Genomic DNA, 22430 nt, shown 5'->3' with positions numbered 1-22430 from the left:
AGCTCTGCTGTCAGACTGAAACCCTGACGTGCCAGGATGGTGATTTGAATCGAGATTAGTAATGTACTGTACTTCCCAATCACTTTTCCTATAATAAGACGAGACCTTCGGATTTTTAAATGACATTCTTATGGGAATTATATCAAACCGGAGGTAGCAGTCTTTGGGGTTTGACCCACGCCCTTTCTGTGCAAATCAAAAGTTGTTTTCGTTTAGCACGTTTTGAGACACTCCCTCCGAGATCCGAGTCAGATAAGTTTCACTCAGCCATAAAACACTGCTTATAGCAGAAACACGGGCAATAAATACATCAGAATATCAATCCATGCCCAACACACACACACACACACACACACACACACACACCAGGCACTCCATATGGAAGCCATACGATCTCCTCGAACCATGTGTAATATCCATCATAAGCCCTTATCCATCATGTGGGGAAGGCATTTGATTGCGTCTGTGCGGTTATTGCAATATATCAAAGCATCACGTCGAGGATTTTCTGATCGCGTGTAGACTGGACGCTCGACTATTAGAAACAATGGAGTGATTTTAAGCAGTGTATCGAGTGACACATGCACACACAGCTCCAAATCCTAGGTACATGTAAATATACATGTGCACATGAACCCTAATGAAAAAGAGCCACAGGCTTGACTAGTGAAGCCCCAGGTGTCTTGTATTTGTGTAGTTGCATACACACACACACACACACACATATACACGTGTCCCAGGAGATTTGCAACTGCTTTGTTTGCACACACAGAAAGACTCTGCAAATAGAAACCAGGAAAATGAGCAGGCTCTAACAGAGCACTTCTCCCTTGTGTGTGTGTGTGTGTGTGTGTAACCCAAGTGAGATCATTATATAGAGAACAGATAGCACAGTGTGTTAGCCATGATGGGATTTTAGCTTGGCTGGGAATGACGGCTTGCCTTTATCGCAAAAGAATGCAGTATCTTCGTGTGCCAATTCCGAACGGCGTTCTGATGGATTATGGATTCCAGGTGTAAGGAAATTTTTATAGACGTTTCTTAAGTGAAAGCATTTTAGTTCATCACTTGTATCACGTTCAATAAAAAGCAATAATATCTGCTGAGGGACAATACAGATAGGGTGTGGGGATTTTTTTTTAATAATAAAAAATATGTACAGTACACTTTTAAATCCATGGGAATTTACAAATCTATTTTATACAAAACTCCTTGTGAGGATATTTATGATGGAAGGAATACACAATACATTCTCTCTCTCTCTCTCTCTCTCTCACACACACACACACACACACACACACACACCAATATTACACAGTTGTAGCAAATACAAATACAAATAAATAAGGACATGTAATATATACAGGAATTACACGACAGACAAAATCTCACGGTGTGAGCAGCACATGGAAAACAATACACACACTGTGAGCTTTAGGATTGTTACGGTTTGGAATTTGCAGTGTTCGCACAATATGTGATAACCAATGCAAAATGAAAGGAAATATTTGTCTCACAGTGATGGAGTTGTCCATCACTGTATTTATCAATCGATCACTATTAAATGAGATAATTTGACAGTAAGAGGATGCACTGTTCTATATAAAAAATATACACTGTGGCTGACTGTGAAAACCGTAACAACCCTATTGCGCTTACAAGGAACTCACACACACACACACACAGAATCAGAATCGCTAATCAGCACAGCGAATATGAATCGCAATTTGTATAACTGTAATTTGACACATAGTAAAGGTGCATGCCCACAAATCAGAAAGTCATGATGGGGGTAAATATACATGCAGTCGCACACCACTTCACGAGTCCACTTCATTTATGGATCAAAGCAAAGCAAAACTTCTCACCACATGCAACACTGGACTAACAGATTTATTTTTTTTTTTTTAAACACAGGTTATGCTGAGGTGAAGGTTAACAGTCGGTCTGCTTTCCCGGTTAAGTGCCATTGAAAGAAACGTAATATCAAGGGATAATTAAGAAAAAAAAAAAGAAAAAAATGAAAAACTCACTCAGGTTATAGTTGCATATCCATTTATGATCATTACTTTACAGTTTTTTTCGCAGTTGCTGTGTTTTGTTTTTACCACCGTTCTTTCTTTTTCTTCTGGCTCTCTGGTGGATGGAAATCCTTCGTCGAGAACGTCAGGGATCAAGTAATCGCTTTCACAATTTCCTTCTCCTAACTCTCTCAGAGCCAGATGTTTTCGCAGCGTTCCGATCCTCTCGGTGAATGATCCGTTCAGTGTTCTTTGGTTCTTTCTGTTCTTTGAGTTCCTGAGGAGCTGAGTTCAGGAGGGGGGTTAAGATGGTATGTTCCAGTGTAAGCTTCAGTGCTGTTCTACGACTGACCTCAAATGATGCTTTTTCACCTTGGGTTCTACAGATACGGAAGAAACCGAGCAGGCATTTGGTTAATTGAGAAGAACGGAACACATCTGTGCACAGAGTTTCTCTTGACATTTGAAGGCTAAGCTATTTAACTATTCATTTCCTTTTAGTTCTCGGTCCCAGTCTCAAGCCCAAGGATAAAAGTTTAAGCAAGATTCTTAACATTTAACCCACCCACAGACCATCACAATGTAAAGATAACCTGATATAGAAAAGTGAGGTCCTTACTGTAGTGTAGGACAGGCCTAGCATAGCCTGGAGTCTGGAAAGTTCTGAATGTTGTTGGGCCCTGACCTCCAGCAGTGATTACTCCCACCTCCAGCCTGTAGACAGACGCCAGCTGCAAGCCGGGGACAACGAGAACTTTCCTTTCCTGGAGAAGAAAAACAGGGACAGGGTAGACGTAGTGTAAATACAGAACATCTGAACTACGGCTGACTAAACTCGACATTTTCTATTGCTTCATCTTAATCGATGCAGGTAAAGTAGGACTTTTGCTTGCAAACATTCCATTAAGGCAACAAGCAGTACATTCTGGATGCGACTGGCATGGAGACCAGCAGAGAGAGGCAATGAAAATGGTACACGGTACAACAATGTGACAGTATGAGACATGTACTGTATGCATGAGCTCATCAAACGAACTAATGCTGCCTTCCCACTCGCCCAGATTTTCACCTGGATTTGTTAGTATTTAATCAAAATTAATGAGAAAGATTGGCTCTATTAACTCTACAGAGGAGTAGGACATCTGACTAAAATCAGAAAATCAAAAAACCTGAGCTGCTTGAGTGACTTATCAGTCAGCAGCCAAAGTAAAAATGAGGCATGACACTGTGTAAAATGTTTCAATACCGGTCCAGTACTAATCTCCTTATACTCGATCACTAACAAAATGTATTTTTTCCAGCACCATCATATCCTACTAGTTTGTTTCCGTTGCTTGTCCCCTGTGATGTGACATCACTTGGATCCTGTTTTTTTTTTTTATACTGTATAAAAGTTGAACTTTTTCAAGATTGGATGCACCGCTGTGCCAAAAAAATAAGCAGACGACAGCGCTTTTTAATGGCGGACGCATTCTGCTTGCCTTGCGATCGCTTCCCATAGGATTACGTGTAAAATTTGTGCTGGTGTTTGAGAAAAAAAAAAAAAAGTCCAAGTGTAAAAGCAGCCTAAAGCAGACCTCCCGAATCAATAGAAAGAAAGTGTTTCATGCTGCAACCATCTTGTGAACCAAGACTTATAATCCAGACTCCTTTTTTGACTATTAAAATACATGGCTAGGCAGTTCTGTGAGTTTAACAAGCAGCCCAGGTATATGACAAAGGCAGTGGGGCAAAACCCATTTGGCGGCAAAGTGAGGAAGCTGTAAAGTAGAGCTGGATTGCAGACTCACTGGTGGAAGGATCTGGGACTGAGATATGAGGCTGTTGGCCTGGTTGGTTTTGCGTCTCTCAGCCGTGACGTCCGCCCAGGTGACTTGGTAACCCGTGACCTGCTGAGGGGGTCGGGTTACAGCTACCACCCATGAGAACAAAGCCGTCACGTTGCTGTCATGCATCGAGAAGGCTGCAGTAAGGTTCTCTGCTCTTGCCTGAACTTTTGCGGGAGCAGCTGAAAAGAGAAAAACAATTAAAATGGACAAATGAAAAAAAAAAAAAAAAACGGAAATCAGCACAGACTCATTTACCTACATTGTTTTGGACAATTTGTTATTCTTATTCATGTGCGAGTTAATGGTGACTAACCTGGATCTCCAGGGCAGGAAATGGGTTTGGTGCTCTTTCCCTGAATGGATGCACATGGTGGGGTGGAGAAGGTGGTGATCTCCGCCTGTGCTCGACTCTTGGACCCAACAGCCTGGATGATCACTTTATATTTGCAGGAAAACTGTAGACTGGGTAAGCTGGCATAATTCTCCTACACAACACATAAATAAAGAATTCACAAACCAGAACGTGCAGCAGTTTGTGTCTCTATTGATGTCTGACTTGATATTCTCACCGAGCTTGGTTATGACATGAAGAGGTATATTCTACGCCTAATCACGACCGGTGCTTTGGGTTATAAATGAATTCTATTCAGTTTGCTAAATGGAGCTGTTTGTGATTGATGCAGGTGAGAGTTCCCCTTCAGTGTTTCTCACTAGCAGTGATCAATTGTTGTTTCCTGCAGTCATTTTTCATCTAGTTGAATTCCTGTCATACCTGTACTGTACATTCATGTGAGGTAAAACAAATTAATATGGTACCTGTGTAATGAGCTTCTCCTGGACTCTGGTTCCATTATGAGAACAAAACTCTGGGAACCACTGCACGCGGTAACGGCTCACATTCGGGTCTGATGAAGAAAAGACACGGTGGCTTTAGCCTTGAAGGAAAGTTAAACTGCTTTCAACTAAACCAAATACAGAACATATGCATCGTACAAACCGAATCTACGATGTGCGTCAGTGTCTTTTTAGCATCACTGGGGCCATCTTGATAATGTACCAAAGTGATAAGACTTAAATCTGTTTCTCATCCATTTGATCTACAAGATCATCGCTGGATTTGAATCCAAGTTTTTATCTAAAAATGATTTTTGAACTCTGTCCCTGGATCAGTACACAACGAAGGTCCTTTTTTTATTATATAAAAGAATATGCTCTCCAGGGTCAGTTTAACATCAGTCACTAACCGTCACTATTTCTTAGTAAGCACTGTAAAGACAGTCATGTCAGCACATGATAAAGATGACACTGATTTGTATAGTCGTCTGTACCAAGTGGAAAGGCTGCCATTGTTCTTCCTTTTATCTGGATCCTTAACTTTACGATAAGCAGTTTGTTTACACAAAGGCAGATCTGAGCTTTGAGGTAGCAGCCTTTTCAAACACGGTGCAGGGTTTTTCCCCTGAAGGCCAGGACTGATGAAAGGCATGATCCATCACTTTTCTCTTACCTCGTTTCTTCCAGTAGACTCGAACCTGGAGTTGTCCATCCTGGTAGAACGGTGTGCCCACATCCAAAATGTCTGACTGACCTTTCTGAAGCACAGGACTGGCTGTGGGTTCTGAAATTAAAAGTAAAAAATGATTATATCAAAGATAATAAATATAATAAATATTTGAATTCAATTTAATTTGATCTATTTGTATAGCGCTTTTAATAATTCACAAAGAAGTACAGAAGCAGAAGAGAAAACTATATATATATATATATATATATATATATATATATATATATAAAGAATGAACGAATGCATAAAAGTTAAAAAATTACGTTCAAAAGATTTATTTAATATTTAATTACATATTTAACAATTAAATTAATATTTGAATATGATCGACAAAAGTTTATATAATATTAATAAGGTGAATATTGATGAATAGAAGAAAGATCTTTTTTGTCAATATGTTTTAAAGAGTATAATTTATGGTAATTTATTATAGCTTGTGTTTCAGCAAAAGAAAATCACATCCACAAGGACTAAACGCGAGGTGCCAACATTGCTAATAAGAAAATCCTAGGAGTCTGAGAGAAAAAATATAATTTTACCGCAAAAACCCTAGTGTTATGTTGGTGAACGAGAAGGCTATGTTTTTTCAGATGTGCACCAAGCAACAGTAAGAAATAAACAGCTTCTCCATTTTATTGTACTAACCAAAGAAATAAAAGCCACTCGATTTCTACTGGCTCGTAAGACCGAGGCTTGTGACTTCACAGGACAAATTTCTCTCTCTCTCTCTCTCTCTCTCTCTCTCTCTATATATATATATATATATATATATATATATATATATATATATATATACTCTGCATGAAGCAAAAGTAAATGTTTGCCAGAAGTGAATGTCATCTTTAATTTTATTTGTGTTCAGTCTGACTGCTACTTTAACGCAAAAATCAAATTTTCAGAGGTTTCCCAGATCCACAAGGGGACAAAAACTGCTATATGTACATAAGTGTTACAATTGTACGATGTACAAATGCCCCTCTTCTAATGCCTGCGCTTAGCAAGCTATAATGTACCAGTCACTTTTGCGATAAGCGTCCAAGTGACTCACGCACCGGTTTTTGTTTGCTGTGTTGAGAAGCGCAGAATAGACTTGGAGCTCTTGAGAGGAAGCTGCTCCCAATATGACACGGACTGGAGCTCTACTGTGTAAGTCCTGTCCTCCCTCAAACCCTCCAGCTCCACCGAATCAGAATCCTGCATACACACACACAGGAACATTGCTACAGCAAAGAAAAATCAGACTTATTAAGATGAACTATTATTATGCACATTGGCTAAATTCAGAGTGTATTGAATTCATCAAGGTTACTAGGATTGTACAGAAGTGTCTGTGAGGTTGTTTTTTTTTTTAAAGAAGGTAAATGTGGTTATTTTTAAGCTCAACCTTTAGATCATCGATGAGTATTTTATATGACAGTATGATGTAATTCCACATTTATGTATGCGGTATTTCGGTATGGCCTTGGTAAACCTAATTGCATCATTTTCCTTTTGTAATTGAAGCTTCAAATGCGGCGCGGGAGGTTCCGCATTAAACCGAGGTTTTGATGTGTCCCAGTTCATCCAGTGGTTATTAAAAAAAAATTCGTTTAACGTGAAAATGTCAACAATCCCCCCTCAAACCTTCTTTAAAAAATGCAGCATGTACATAAAACACAAACATTGCTGCTGCCATAGCCAAAATTGCTGGGGAGGGAAAAAAAACAAACTCCTTAGAAAATGATCTCACTCAAACCAAAACAATTTGGTTGTTATTAAGAGATTTCACACTCTCAAACGCAATGAGAATTGATATGCTGTTTTTGGCCATGCGCCGGACAGACTCGTGAAGTGCGGCCTTTAGCCAGTGGGTTTTGATGCAACGTGATACCATCCTGGCATCCAGTTTAAGGCTTTGTGTGATCAAAGGCAAACTCTCTAGTTGTTTATCTTACGCCTCTTTGCACTGTTATACTTCATTTGTTGTGGCTTGTCGAACGAGAAAGAAAAAAATGGGGGGCTGTGGATCGTCTGGCTTCAAGCTAGAGGGATGGATTTACACCAGGTTTTGGGCAACAGAGAGAAGGAGCATGAACCCGAAAATGAGAATGGAAGAAAGATATATTTCCAAGGAATTACCCCACTGATAGTCTTTCTCTTCTTCAGACTGGACGGTATTGTGTGCCCGCCTTCACCGTGTGTCAAGCTCCAGGACACTTTGTAGTGGTTTACTGGGACATCTGGGTCTGCTGGAGGCACCCAGCTCACCTGCACCGATACCGACCTGTCCGATCCAAAGGTCATGTGACTGACCTGTAGGTCAGAGGGCACTGGGGGTGGGGACGGATCTGTAAGGGTCAAACGAGACAACACGATTAGTTATGACAGGGGAATTAATCTTCCCTCTGTTATTTTTCCTCCTTGAGAGTGTATTTTGGGAATTGGTAGCCCAGGTGTTAAGGTGTTGGACTACTGATCAGAAGGTTGTGATTTTAAATCCCAGAGCCACTAAGCTGCCACTCCTGGGCCCCTGAGCAAGGCCCTTATCCCTCAGTTGCTCAGCTGTATAAATGAAATAAAAGTAAGTCAATCTGGATAAAATGCCTTAAATATAAATGTGTTTTTTACAAGAACTGGATGCATGACAATTTGTCGAAATAGATCGAAGGTCACTGGTTCGAATCCCAGGTCCACCAAGTTGCCACTGCAGGGCCCCTGAGCAAGGCCCTTAACCCTCCATTGCTCCGGTGTATAAACTGAAATAATAATAAAAAAATTTGTCTGCTAAATGCTGTAAATCTGCTTACTCCAAAATCACTTATCATGGACAACAAAGCACACTTTTATATATATATATATATATATATATATATATATATATATATATATATATATACACATGTTGTACTACTTTTCCACACCTTTATACTGTATTGACTCATAATGCAGAGAATAGGTTTCTGTTTTAAATCTCATTGCTCTGCTTCCTCATATTGTCTCTTGGGTTTTGTCCTCATTTTGACTCGTTCATTAGAGATCTGTGACTCTACACCCGGATTTCTGTAAAGCTGCTTTGTGACAATGTCTATTGTTAAAACAGCGACACAAATCAACATGCTTGTGTGATCGTTCGCATAGTATAAGGACACAGAAATGACTTACGACTGATGAAAAAAAACCCTCGTGTGTTATTTGTACAGTTTAACAAATGAAATCCATGTATTTTTTTTTAATATCTACTGACAGAATTCAGCACATTACGTCAAACTTCCTCCTTCCCAGTGAGTTGTTTTTAGTTGTTTTCTCACTTCAGAAAACGATTCTTGTCGATAGCAACTGCACATGTGGTAGATAGAGATTAGGTTGAAAAAGCTATTCCTTTAACATGTTTTGATTGAACTTGCTTTACCTTTGGAGGCTCTGAAGTGTCTGCTAGGGGTGGTGTATCCTCTGGTTCCATGTACATTGACTGCTGCTACTCTGAACTGGTACCAGCGACCTGGGCGAGTATCAGCCAGCCACACACGCTCCTCTGAGGTCTACATCAAAAACACAGGCTTCAGTACAACAGATAGAAGGTACAGCATGGTGGTTGGGGAAAAAAAAAGAAAAAAAAAAAAAAAGAAAGGCAGCATTGATCAACCAATGAATAGCGTGTTGGATGAAAGCATAATGGATCTATGTGTTCACCGACACTAAAAACTGGTACCAAAACATATCTTTCCAGGTGCAGAAGTATATAATACGTCTTTCACCTTGGAATGTAAATGGCGTGGCTTTAAACCTCATTTAAAAGTACACAATTGAGTCTTAAGGACCACTGCAGTACCTCTGAGGCTACGTTTACACTGTACTTTTGCAAGGATTTAAAGAATACAGCTCTTATTTGCTCTTTCAAATCTAAGCACCATGAACATGTTTCTATCTGTCCTTGGCTCATATGAACATAGAAATACACACACACACACACACACACACACACATACCTGAGCTACCACTTCCCACTCAGTCGCGTCGTCCTCGCTGGGGTGGATGCCATAGTTCCAGCGCCTCTGCAGCACGTTCAGCACCGGCTCAGCCGACACGTTGAACTTGGAGGACCAGCGCACCTCTAACACGCCAGACGGCATCTCCTCAAACACTAGCTCCTTCCTGGGCTTCAGTGGAGCACCTGATCAGTAAGGAACATATGAGCGTTTATAAGCTTTGCCAGTGTTGTAGGCTTCTTTACTGGATTTAAAAGAACTGGCAATGCTTTTGTTCCTTTACTTAATCGAATTGGTTCTGTTGAGTACAGGAGTATAAAACAATGAATGACAACGGTATGTGATGGTTTGCCTTACTCACTGTTACCACACCAAAGTTTTAACAGCATGCCTTGGAGTGCTTTATTTCTCTTACACGTTTTTTAAATATAAAACCCATTAAACAAGCGAGTTCCTTTTTTTGTTCGTGATTATAAACAGTCCTTCCTGTTCCGATTTCACTTTTGTTTTGTCTTCAAGGTAATACGAGAAACTGGAAATGAGTTTGTCATTTTTCAGAGAAACCAAAAGGCCTCTCCATGCTGCACGCTTTCCTGTTTCATCTTTAGTTTCAGTTTTATTTATGACGGGCGCAATGCACTGACGATGGAGACTCCTTCCAAAAACTATTTAAAAAAATCTTTGCAAAGATGTTGTTCTTTCAGATTTTTTTTTAAAAATGGACAGTTAGTACTACAGAAATGAAAATATTAATATAAGCACATTAACATAAACCTTTGAATCTTGTTGGTTTGTTTTTTCAGCAGAATTCCAGCTTTATAAACCATGGGTTGGCAAAAGCAGGAGTGAGGGGAGGTGTTTGAACACCCCTGGAGTGTTTAGATACGGCATGCATATGGTTGCATTTCCAGATTATGTGGAGAACGGCGTTATCGGGTCATCCTTGTCGTATTATACCTCTGTAGAGGTTTCTGGGCGGTTGGCACGTGTGACCGCAGCCGTTGGCGCAGCACTTCTTGTGGCCCGGACACTCCTTGTCCTCCTCGCAGCTCTCCACACAGGCGGCTGCGAATCCGCTGGCTCGTTCTGGAGCCGGACATTCGCCCTGTTTCAGTAGCATTACAGAGCGCAGGAACTCACAGCTTGTCACACACTCGCCATGACGCTTGGCAAACACACGCTGGGACAAAGAGGACACAGGAAACCGTGTCAGCACAATCACATACATTTGCTTTTAACATGCAGCACTGGTGACCTTTAATTCAGTAATTAAAGCAGGAATAAACCATATGGCGTTCATGTCCAGGAACATCTTTATGTAGCCTTACTTTAGGCAACATCATGGCCAGTAAAAATGGGTTCATTTATGATTTATGTGAATTGGTGTAAAAGAAATCGGCAAACTCTCATAGCTGGGAATGAGTGCTTGCTAAATTTGACATCTTATATCATTACATCATGCTTGGAAAAAAACCCCCCAAAAAACACCATGTTGAACCGTGTATTCTGCGTTCTGTGTGCCATGCATTTATAAGTAGCCCGTGTGCCGAATTATTAAGCAATTCACGATGTGTACTGTATGGTTCTGAAAGCATTCTATCTTTTTGGCAGTAATTCTTTGACCAGATTGGAACCCGTGCTACATGTGTTATTAATATACGGTATCAAACTGAACAAAGGTGTTGGCACGGATGCAGATCTGAAGATGTTTGAAAAATCCCATTGTTCTTATGATTTTATGAACCGTGTTACAGGAAAGGAGAAACACTGCCAAAAAATCATTTCATAACATACAAGAAAGTCACACACTCGCACACATTTAGAACAATTACAGGATATAAAGTGTCAACTGAACTCTGGAGGAAAGAAAAAAAAACATGGAGTTTAAAAAAAAAATGAAGTTAGTTAAGGTTATTATTATTATTATTATTATTATTATTATTGTCTACTAATATCAGAGAACAATAGACAATAAGAAGTATTGCAGCTGTTCTGAATCAGAGAGGGATTTTATTTTTCTTACTAAGTGCAGACTAAGAGCAAACTTGATCTAAGCCAGTACCTCGCACGGCTCTCGACAGGATCCGTCCCTCTGTTCCCAAGATTCTTTGCACGGCTCCAGGCACTGCGTACAGACAGGAGAGAGTTAGATTAGTCTACCGCCGGCAGATTTTATAGAAAAGCCGCCCATTAAACTGGCGGCACTGTTGTGTGTCTATAAACTGTTTAGACCCGATTTGCCTTGTGTTCCTCTCTGAGGTGACATGAAAGAAAGCAAATCCTTCACTTCAGCCTTCAGCAACTTTTGACATTTACATTTAGCAATGCAAATGTACTCTTTATTCTTTTTCCCAGTAATACGCCTTGACATTCTGCTTTCTCTCTCTCTCTCTTTCCTCTCTTCGTCTTGTCTCCGGTGTCCTCTATCCAGTCAGCCCACAGGGAATCACTTCTCCTCCTGCATGAGTGAGCAGGGGTTTGAACGCCTCGGGGGAATTCGCATTTCCAATTTCATGCTGTATTAATGAGACACGCCGGTCACTTTGCCATAACACTGTTGCTTAAAGGGAGAGTGAAAATAGCAGGGACGCAAAGTTAATCAATCACGTTTTAATTGCGGATTCAAGTTGCCTTAGTTAATTAAACAATATGGTATATAAATACTCACTGGTGCTTCGTTTAACAATCAGTTTGCTTGCACACTGTGGGAACATCTTTAATAGTCCTTAGATTTATAATTTAATATATTAACCGTTCTCTAGTTAAGCTTAACTAGTTAATATATTTATCATATAAAAAACTAACCTTTTAGAATCTATTTAAAAGTCTTAGATTTTTTATAAGTATTATATACAATATAAACTGCTACAGATTTATGATTTAAAAAAACATTTGCAGTTAGATGTTGAACTGCTTTGTCCATTTGAATATTTCTCATTTTCTTCTCATATTTCAGATAGATGGATCGTTTTTGTTTCTGTGTGAAAGATGAGATATAAATTCAGTTCCTTATTAAGCACAACAGCAGCTGCTGAGTACAATCTGTTACACTCACAGGGATGTTTAACATAAGGGATATTTAAATGTGTGTGGGTGCTTAGAGGTCTGTTTGGGGCCAAACTTTTTCCGAACGAGAATGGGAAATGCCGTTTATCTCAGACGGCAGACGTTTTAAAAAAAAAAAAAAAAAAAAAGATCGTGAGCAGGTTGTCGGAAACTATGAATAATGGCAGCGAGGCTGAGGGGTACTATGAGCAGGACTAGCCTGTTTTATAGAGCACATTGTGGCTAGGAACCTGCTGAAAAAGGCCCGAGGCGAGAGCATACTAATCACCCCAAACACCCTCGGTACATTGGTGGAAGATCCTGCACCCTGCCTATGGTTCCCATGTTCACTCGACTCATAAACACTGGTAGTTCTCTGGTAGCTATTTAAACAGATTTGAACCATTATATCCATCACTGCCTGTAAAAGGAGGGTAAGTATTCATTTGTTTTGCCCGTTCAGTAACAGCTCGTTTGGAGTTGACTGTAACTGATGGCGTGTTTCTTCCTGGGTGATAAACACATAAAAGGGATCATAATGGAGACTTACAAATCAGCTTAAAGAGATGGATTTTCTGACCTGATATGTTTTCATTTAGAGATGATTCATTGGCGGAAGTTCTAATAACCGTTGAAGATAAAATATACTCCTTGTAATCCGCCTTTCATTCGGTGCGTGTGTTTAAATGTAGTACGCTTTACACACTTTAAGCATACTGCAACACTCTGGTCACCTCACAGTTAAACACTGAAACGAAAAATAACGACGCTCTCCAGATTCAAATAATCTTTTTACGAGTGATGTGAGAACAGAACACCAGAGCTCACAGCCGAAACGTTCGTCCAACGACTTGCTGAATTTTTGACCAGGGCGCAAACGCTATGTGCTACATGATCATAAACTCCTTTTATTTCATTCTGAATTAATGTACTTAACTTGAAAATGTCACAAATATTACATTCCGCTGCCACTTTTGGGCTTAGTCTAGTAGAGTTCTGGGTAAAAGACGAGCAGCGACTGGACAGTAGATGAGATAATGTAATGATCATCTAGCCACCCTTTCACTAACACAAAGATGCAGAGATTATTGTGTGATCTATCTTATCAAACTGACCTTGTTTACAGCTAAGATGCAGACATTTAATCTCCAGGCTTTACACTATTCATAAACCTCTCACGCTGCCTGGATGGACCCTGGTATTCAGGAGTACATTCTAATCTGTCGGACTCGGAGCTAACTCGATGGCTCTCTCGGCTTGAATATATCACCCTCTTATATGATGCATTCCACATTCGGTGGGGAAAACCATAGGACCTGGCTATTAATCACACGCACCCGAGCCAAGTCTGTGGCCCTGGAGGATTAAAACTACTGGCCCTGAAAAACACAGGAGTACAGTGATCACCTTTCTAAAACCACCCTTCAGCTCGTGCCAAGCTTTCACGCGAGGCCCTGCTAATCCACTCGAACGATCCTGAAAGTGCTGTGCCGGTATTATACCCCAGCGCCGGTTAGTTTTCCGCCCCATTTCAGGCGCAAATCGAGCATTCCTTTCCTCGCTGCAAAATAAAGGTTATTTAAGAGCAGCAGACAGAGCTACAGTAAAAGAGGTCACTACAAAGGCTTGATAACGAACTGGACCTTTAAATAACGATGCACCTGCAGAGTTCTGATACAATTCCTCATGCAATTACAAATCCCTTGGTGAGATTAATTAGTTGTTGATATATAGGTACACCATCTCTCTCACTCACTCTCTCTCTCTCTCTCTCTTTCTGAGACTAACATTTCTACTTTGACTGCTTCATTCTTCACTGCCAAGTTGGGACTCTTGAAGTTATCCCAAATGCGGCAAATTTGTTTTTTTCCCTCTGTCGGCTCCTGTGACATCAAGTCGCTTGTGTTCCCGTCTTCTGCCTCGCTTGCAAGTCGCTTTGGATAAAAGTGAATGTCAAAGGAATACACAAATGTAAATGCAGGCTATCGGGCAAATTGTAGGTCACGCTTGCCATTCAGAACGTGTAGATATCAGGGTTATCATCATGTTTTTTTCCTTTGTAATTTCCCACAGGACAAGTAGGTTCAAAACAACCAGGAAATAAAAGAAAATAAAACACTACTCCAACCAGTGCACTCGGCTGGGGGGCATTACACTGGAGGTTTTCCTTGCCTTTTCTTGTAGGCTAGCTAATAAATTTATGATATGTCCAGCCCTGATATGTAATCTGCACTTTAGCCAAGCGTGACTCTACAAGGCAAATCAGAGACGTTTCTGGCTTCTGGTTTGGGCAGTTGTTAGAAATGTGAGTTGCTGCAGGAACCAAACCACATCAGGACTGTCCATGCATAATGCTAGCTGTAGGTAAAGAGCAGGATGCTCACTCCAGGATTTGAGAACCTGCCCAGCTAATGCCAAAGGACAGAGTGTGTGTGTGTGTGCGTGTGTGTGTCTGTGTGTGTGAGTGAGAGAGAGTGAGAGGCTGTGGTTTCCATTTGAACAAACTACATTTGCTTTACAAAGTTTCTAGGCCAACATTAGTGGGCCCTTCGCCATGTTTTCGCTTTCCTGAGCTTCTTATTCACTGAGTGGCCACAAATGAACGTGTGGACATAATCTCAGCAGCTTAGAGTGTTCTCATGGTATACACTCATTATGCTGCTGACATTTAAATATGGCATACTTAAAAGGTTGCAGAAACGTAATGACATTCAACGAAGTGCAGATTGACGACGGATTTTCTTGTACTGTTAATGACTCTACAGGCCGTTTAAATGGGCAAATCTCTGGACGCACAGGCTGCAGGCTAATCCCTTTGGAGTGCTGCTGAAGTGGTGCTATTGTGTCTCTGTGCTGTGGAGCGGCCAGCTCGCTGATGAAAAGTGACATTCAACATTGGTTTTAGCGTTCGACATGTTAGACAAAGCTACATTTTGACCCATAGTTTGTTTTCTTTGGGGAGAAATAAAAAGAGGCAATGACTCCAATAAATCATTAATTTACAAATATGCTGAAATATTCCTCTTCTTCTTCTTCTTATTATTATTATTCATCATTGTATTATTATTATTACTATTACTATTATTATTATTATGTTTTTTATTGTTAAATCTCCTATTGACTTTTTATTATTTATATTTGGTTTGTTGAGAACTTTATTTATATATTTTATATATTTATTTATTAGCATTACCATCAATATTATCATGATGTTCAGGTTTCATTTTTTGAATCATCATGGTTGTTTTTTGTATTTTTAAATATTCAATTTACTTTTTATTATTTATTTATTTATTTGTTTGTTTATTTTCTTTTTGGTTTATTGAGAACTTTGTGTTTTATTATTTATTTACTTATTTATTAGCATTTGATAATCCATATTATTATTATTATTATTATTATTAATAATATTATTATTGATGATGATTTTCTTCAAATTCTGGCTGCTAAACTATTAAAGTTGTAAGGAACTTTAAGTAAATAGATAAACAATACAGTTTTCTTTTGTTTTCTTTATTCTATTTCCCGGCTGTGAAATGACTGACCCGGATGTAATGGATCTACCTACAGCTCACTTGTAAACACCTTGATGATTATTTGTATTCTGGACAGGGAGCCACCAGGACGACACAGTAAACAGTGTGATAAGAACAAAGGCTGACTTTTTGCTCTGTGGAGCGCGTGCAGCCGGTCGTGACGATGTTGCCAAGTCAAAAAGACTTTAATCATGCCATGAGACGTGAAAGGCCCTGTTGTGGGATTCTGATCTAAACACATTGTTTGACATTCGGAGGTTTGGTGCACCTGAACACAAAGAAAGAGGAAATAATAAAGATGCAACTCCGGTGCCTCTGGAATATCGTTGTAGCCCACTTGTGTGACACTGCGAAGCAGTGTCTTAAGCACAACGCTTCCAGACAGAGACTCATAAATAAGTCTGGTTCAATCTTATGATTCAGTTGTGTTGTATTTACTCACTAATTACACGCTAACTACACGTCTGCTTACTAACTAGCCAAAGAGACCTTTTAATTATCTAAATGAAGGAGCTGAGTGAGGTAATAGCGCAATTAAACCTAGTCGAATAGGTGCAGCGTGGCCTACTGGCAAAAGCTAATGCCGTTACTACTGACTCATGGGCCTTTAAAAGTCTATTTGTCTGCGCTTGATGGATCTCTAAAGCAATAAGCGTCTGCTAGAATGAATAGAGAGGAATTGGTGGTGTTTAAAGTGAATTTGAGGAGTGACTCTCTGGAGAAGGCTCTGAAAACGCGTGTAACAGTCAGCCAAATGTTTTCATGGATGGAAGGAGAGAGGTCAAGCCTCTGGATGAACTGTGAGACCACTCGGGGGTGACGTGGGAAAACGTGTGCGTCAACTGTAGGGGGAAAAAATACCCTCAAACGTCTCACCAGTGACAGTCTGTTTAGGCAGCGTGCTACAACAGAGATGAGAAATGACTCCGCTGACACAATGTCCTCCTGGTAGTGATCTTGACCCCAGATCAGATAAAACATTTTTGTTTTGTTTTGTTTAAAGATTATATGTATGTATGTGCTCTAGATTCTGCTTAAATACATGCAAATGTATGTGTGAAACGGAGACAGATGAAAAAAACAACCCGACTGTGTACCATACATCAGAGAGAGAGAGAGCTTGAGATGGTGCTCCATATTTTAAACTGAGCAGCATAATAACGAGAATCAGGGGAAAAATGTGCAGGAGCAGCTTGTCAGCTTTATACCTCTGTGCTATAGTATAAAGCTGACAGATAACATACAGCCAGCCAGCATAAAACCCTCCAGGACATGCTGTTACTGGAAAATAATCAACAACAAGATGGAGTGATGTGGCCAGACGCAGTGCAGACAGAAATTTTCTAGCATGAAGTGGACTATTTTCCGACACCGGCACGTGAAGTGTTTAATTCCTCTTATACTGTGGTCATTTTCCGACAATTAGGATGTTTCATTTATTAAAGAACGACATGTCATTTTTATCCTAAGTTATAACAAAGCCTTACTTTTCTCTCTCTATCTCTCTCTCTCTCTCTCTCCCTCTCTCTCGAAGTTAAGACAAAAAAAGTAGAGACTGCTGAGTGTAGGAAAACTTTTGAAAACACCGGAGACTCCTTACAGAAATGCTACAAAATGAAGTGTATTACATCAATTACACTGGTTCATCTTTACGCGGTTACTATAACGAGGTATAACTATATACCTTAGAACGAGCATAGACATTTGATCCTGCGATTTGCCGTTGAGCTGGAACTACTTTCAGGGCTGAAGTAACAAAAAATAATTCAACACCTCTGAACCAATCAGAATTGAGAATTCAACAAGACAACAGTATTGTTCTGCTTGTAGTTTGTCTGCAAACCTGTATAGTGTGACGAAACGTCTTCGGGCAGCATGATGTGATGTGTTTGTGAAGGATTCGCACCTGTGCTCTCATATACAGTGTATATTCATAAATTTGATTTGATCCGAAAAAGATTTTGACCTTACGGTAGATTTAGGAGACGGCAGAGGAAGAGTACTTGAAACTTATTTAAGCTTGTGGACATTTTATAGACCCCCCTTTAAAAAAAAAGCATATTCTTGAGTGCGTAATTTTCGCCGTGTCGTTCGTCTCATTCATTTCACACTGATTAATTTTCCAGGAGCTCGGCCAATATATCACACGATCACGTTAGGGTTTAAAGAACCTAAGAATAATGGTCTGCACTGAGAACCGTCACAATGCTCTCAGCGTGATGTATGATGTCATTACGGGAGGCGGGTGAGCGCGCCGATGTTTTTAAAATGACCGATCTGTGCTGGCTTTGTGTCAAGCGGCAACGTAATGCTGTGTAATTTTGACAAAAATTACCTTTGCGCATTGCTTATGGCCTTGACACCAGCCCAGGGATCCATTACTCTGCGGAGAGAAGGAGAGAGGGATATAGCTTAGAACGTGTAACTTTATAACGAAACAATTCAGGAGAAAAAACACATTTCGACACGTTATGTGAAACATGGAAGTACAGCTGGGATTAGCAGAGCTACCGGTAAAGTGAGCAGGACAAACAAAGGAAGTTATTGTGTAGATAAAAATGTACAGTATTATATATATATATATATATGTTGTTTTATATATATATATATATAAACGCAACGCACAACAACATGTCACCTGAGTAACCCTGACCTCAAACTGAACCTGAAGTACGTCCACCTGCGAAGACAAACATTCACCTAGGAGACGTTCTGAATTGCTCTGAGCTCAGTCACCTAGGTGCGTACGCTGTAAACCTCTCACAACCTCTTCTTATCACAAAGTCTGTTTGCATATTAAAGCTCGTCCTTCTGCGGGAAGAGTCACAAACACAAGCTTCTTTACGCAGGATTTGTTTACACGGCTCTTAGTTTGTTTCCAACTTCATGATTTCTTCAGCAGGCTCGGAACACGTGATCAGTGTAACACACTACGTGGATGATTTTATTCCTCATGCATCTTTAATCGGACCTGCCGTGGGCAGAGCCAGACAAATCCTTTGTGACCGCTGAAACAGGATCAATAGACAAATCCTCGGGCAGGAGCACGGTGTAGTTCACGTGTGTTTGTGCCATAAGCTTCATCCAGATCTTTTTGCTGAATGCATGATTTATGAAGTTTAACGGAAAAAAATGCACTGAAATTTCATAACCTTTAAACACCGTAACATCATTTGAACGGTTTCGCCTGGCTTTGTTTCTTATGTAAATGCACAAAATGATCGAACATGACAGCGTGTGCTGTTGCAATGTAGTTACACCCTGAGGATCATTCCTTTCCGGTAAAAATACATCCTTAAATAATCCTTGTATACCACAATAAGACAATTTTCTTTTTTTAATCCATTTAATGGTGTGGCATGTGAACCTGTTAGCTCCTGTTATAACATTTTTGTAGCTATAAACAGTCAGTCCTGCAACAAAAAAAAAGACGGAGAAAAAAACACTGTCCTAAAGTGCTAACACTGGAGACTCCTTAGATAAATGTTAAAGAAATGTTCATTATAATGATTATATGTTTTTCTTTGTTAAATGTCGATGATTATTACACATGGATTATGTGGTCTGTCAGCTGTTACTTTAGAAATTATAAGTAATATTTATAACAAGAACATTAATAATATGCTGTGATTTGACAGAATAAATTAAACCCTTCTGACCAATCAGATTTGAGAATTCAACAGCCATGCGGTAAGTAAAGCTCAATAAACAGACCACCCTAAAAGCATGCCTCATTTCCTTAATCTCTCATCAGCGTGACCCTGGAAACCTCTGTGACCTTGACAACGGCTCATGGAACAAACCCATTGGAATAAAATTTCATGGTTACACTTTCTATCTCCAATCTAAAAAGGGAAATAATTGACAAAATACTTCTCGTCATCCTGAGGGAGCTTTTCAGAATTGGGCGCTGTAGATTGTGGTCACTGGCAAATCAAAGGAACCCACTGAAGGATCTACGAGGCAGATGGCTGCTGTAAGAACACTGGCTGTTGTTTACAGAACAGTGGCCTTTCTTTTCACTTCCCCAATGAGCACCATGTCCGTTTTCTGATAACGTTTCCTAGGTCACTGAACCAAACAGATAAGCGTGTGCGGTAAGCGACGATGATGTGATCGGCCTTCGCTCAGTGTGTTCTCAAACACAATGACATCACGGGTGCTCGCTTCTGGATAAATGTCTTTTGGCTATAAGAAGATTTCTTTTTTCTTCAAGTAATTGGGAACACAACACAGGATTGCCTTCTTTGGCTTCAGGCCAACTTCCCAACACAAAGATTAAAGGATAGAGCTACTATATACACATTATAGTATGGATTTGTAGAATGAATGGAAAAGATTGCATACACAGTTTTTCTCCCCGTGTTGAATCATGCTAGCCTGTGCAGACTCTGAGACACAGCTTTCTCAAAAGGGCATGCTAAATGAGTCTGGCTGCTCTTTAGTGGGGCAGCTGCTGTTCATTGAAAACAACATAATTCATGATTATGCTACAGAAGAAGGGATGAGTACAGGCATAACTGCAATAACAAAGCAAGCATACAAACATACACACATCTTTATTGTGCATGGATGTTCATACAATTTCAAGCATTCTTTTGGTGATAAAGAGCACAAGTCTGCGCACAAAATTTTGCAATATCAAGATTCCCTATATGGTAAGATGTCCATGTCATTTCATAACTCTGAGGTCCACAGTTTACTGCTTGTGTACGCTTTATTTAACATGTTCTCTGAATGACCAGACTATGGGTTTCATCCAGGTTTTCTGGTTTCATCCCACCTCCCAAAAACATGCCAGTACGTAGATAAGCTATAATACATTAAGCGTGAGTGTCTTTCTGGTGTAAATGTAATGGACTGGTATCCCATTCAGTATGTATTCCTGCCACACTAGCTATATTCCTGGAATGGGATCTGGATCCACTGTGATCCTGCCTGGGATAAAGCGCTCTCTGTAGATCAGTGCATGAAAGCAGAATCCAAGCTTTGCTTCACTCAAATTTTATTTAGAGTTTATAAATTCTATATAATTTCATAAAAAAAAAAAATCATTCATTTGGCAGTATGCCAAGTTTATAGTAAGTTATCTGGAGAATTTTTTTTTTTGCTTTTTGATATGTAAACCATGTACATGTATGATGTATTCTTTAATAGGAATCTTTTACATTTTGAAGTAACTTTAAAAGCTACAGTAACCTTTATGTTTAGTACAATATTTAGTTTCAATGTTTAATAGCAAAAGAAATTTTAATTGATAGTTTAGGAATTTGTGTCTGTTTGTAAATACAAAACCAAACCTATATCTCTCACCTACAGAGCACAACAAACAAACAAAAACAAACAAAAACAAACAAACAAAAAAAAACAAACAAAAACAAACAAACAAACAAAAAGGCTGACAACGGTTTACTTAACACACTTTACAACATTTTCGCTTTATTTTAACCTACACAGTCCTGTAGGAGATTTAATTCTTCGTGTTTCAGACTTATTTACATTTATATGAGATATATTTGTAGGAGAAATCACCACAAGCGTTTACCTGAAAGTGAGTCGGCGCGTGAGCGATGCGCGCGCTGTGAAGGCTGAGGCACCTGGCGGCGCACCTTGCGCGGAAAATACCGTTGAGAGCCGAGCTCGAGTCCTGTTTCCTCCCCAGCGCAACTCCGCAAATCAGCGCCAAAATAATCCGAACCGGGACCGCGGCACCCATCATGCGCATTTCACTGAAGGATCAAAATCTATCCTCACACCGCGGACGTGAAAGTGGATTTGCTCAAATGCGACGGACGGAGCGAGACTAAAAAACTTCAATCAGAGAGCAAGAGGTGGAGCCAAAAGCAGGAATACTGACAGGCGATTGGATGGAGATGAGCACTGGGGAGACGCGCGCGCTCTCAGGTGCCTCTTGTGTTTCTCGCCGAAAGCATGCTGGTGCGCGCGCGCTGGAGATAATAAAGCGATTTTCCACAAAAAAGTTGTACACACGTATAACACTAAGCAGAATTGTCTATATGGTATTGCATTTTGTAGGTTGCATTGTTTATAATAGATATCGTAATGGACTAACATATTAGTTCTAAGATTTATATATTATTACTGTCATATTTTGATGTCAGTGCACAGATCCAAGTCCTAGTCCTGGAATATCCCATGGACTGCACATTTTAGTTTGTTTTCCCATAAACACAACAATTTTTAACTCATGTAAGGCTTTTATTTAGCTGATTAAACTGGATTAGGTGTGTTGTAAACTGATCTATTGTATGATATTGGGTATAACATAATCCAGGACCAGACTGGGAACTTGTGTGTTAATGTATTAATGGATTAAAACCTACAATTTGGAGAGGAAATAAAAGGCATGATTGCTGCCCTCTTTTGGTGACACAAATGATAGTACCCATCTCTGATGACAGTGTTAGATAATGAATGATGTTACACATGCACACTCTGACATGAGATAA

At 39.8% G+C, this 22430-nt stretch overlaps 1 protein-coding gene across 1 annotated transcript; it reads right to left on the bottom strand.

Moving 5' to 3' along the window:
- Window positions 1-1238: 1238 nt before the first annotated feature.
- Window positions 1239-21766, bottom strand: anos1a (anosmin 1a). Its single transcript, XM_060860878.1, has 14 exons — window positions 21506-21766; window positions 18296-18343; window positions 11442-11504; window positions 10337-10559; window positions 9380-9564; window positions 8803-8932; window positions 7533-7741; window positions 6467-6608; window positions 5358-5468; window positions 4667-4755; window positions 4164-4335; window positions 3812-4029; window positions 2641-2785; window positions 1239-2401 (listed from the first exon to the last, which is right to left on the bottom strand). The coding sequence occupies exons 1-14, from the start codon at window positions 21683-21685 to the stop codon at window positions 2352-2354; spliced, it is 1965 nt and encodes a 654-aa protein (XP_060716861.1). The 5' UTR covers window positions 21686-21766; the 3' UTR covers window positions 1239-2351.
- Between the last annotated feature and the right edge of the window lie 664 nt (window positions 21767-22430).

The sequence above is a fragment of the Tachysurus vachellii genome, chromosome 24, assembly GCF_030014155.1.
Source record: "Tachysurus vachellii isolate PV-2020 chromosome 24, HZAU_Pvac_v1, whole genome shotgun sequence".
Lineage (NCBI taxonomy): Eukaryota > Metazoa > Chordata > Actinopteri > Siluriformes > Bagridae > Tachysurus > Tachysurus vachellii.
The sequence above is the reverse complement of the archived record's forward strand: the minus strand, read 5'-3'. Positions and strand labels throughout refer to the sequence as shown.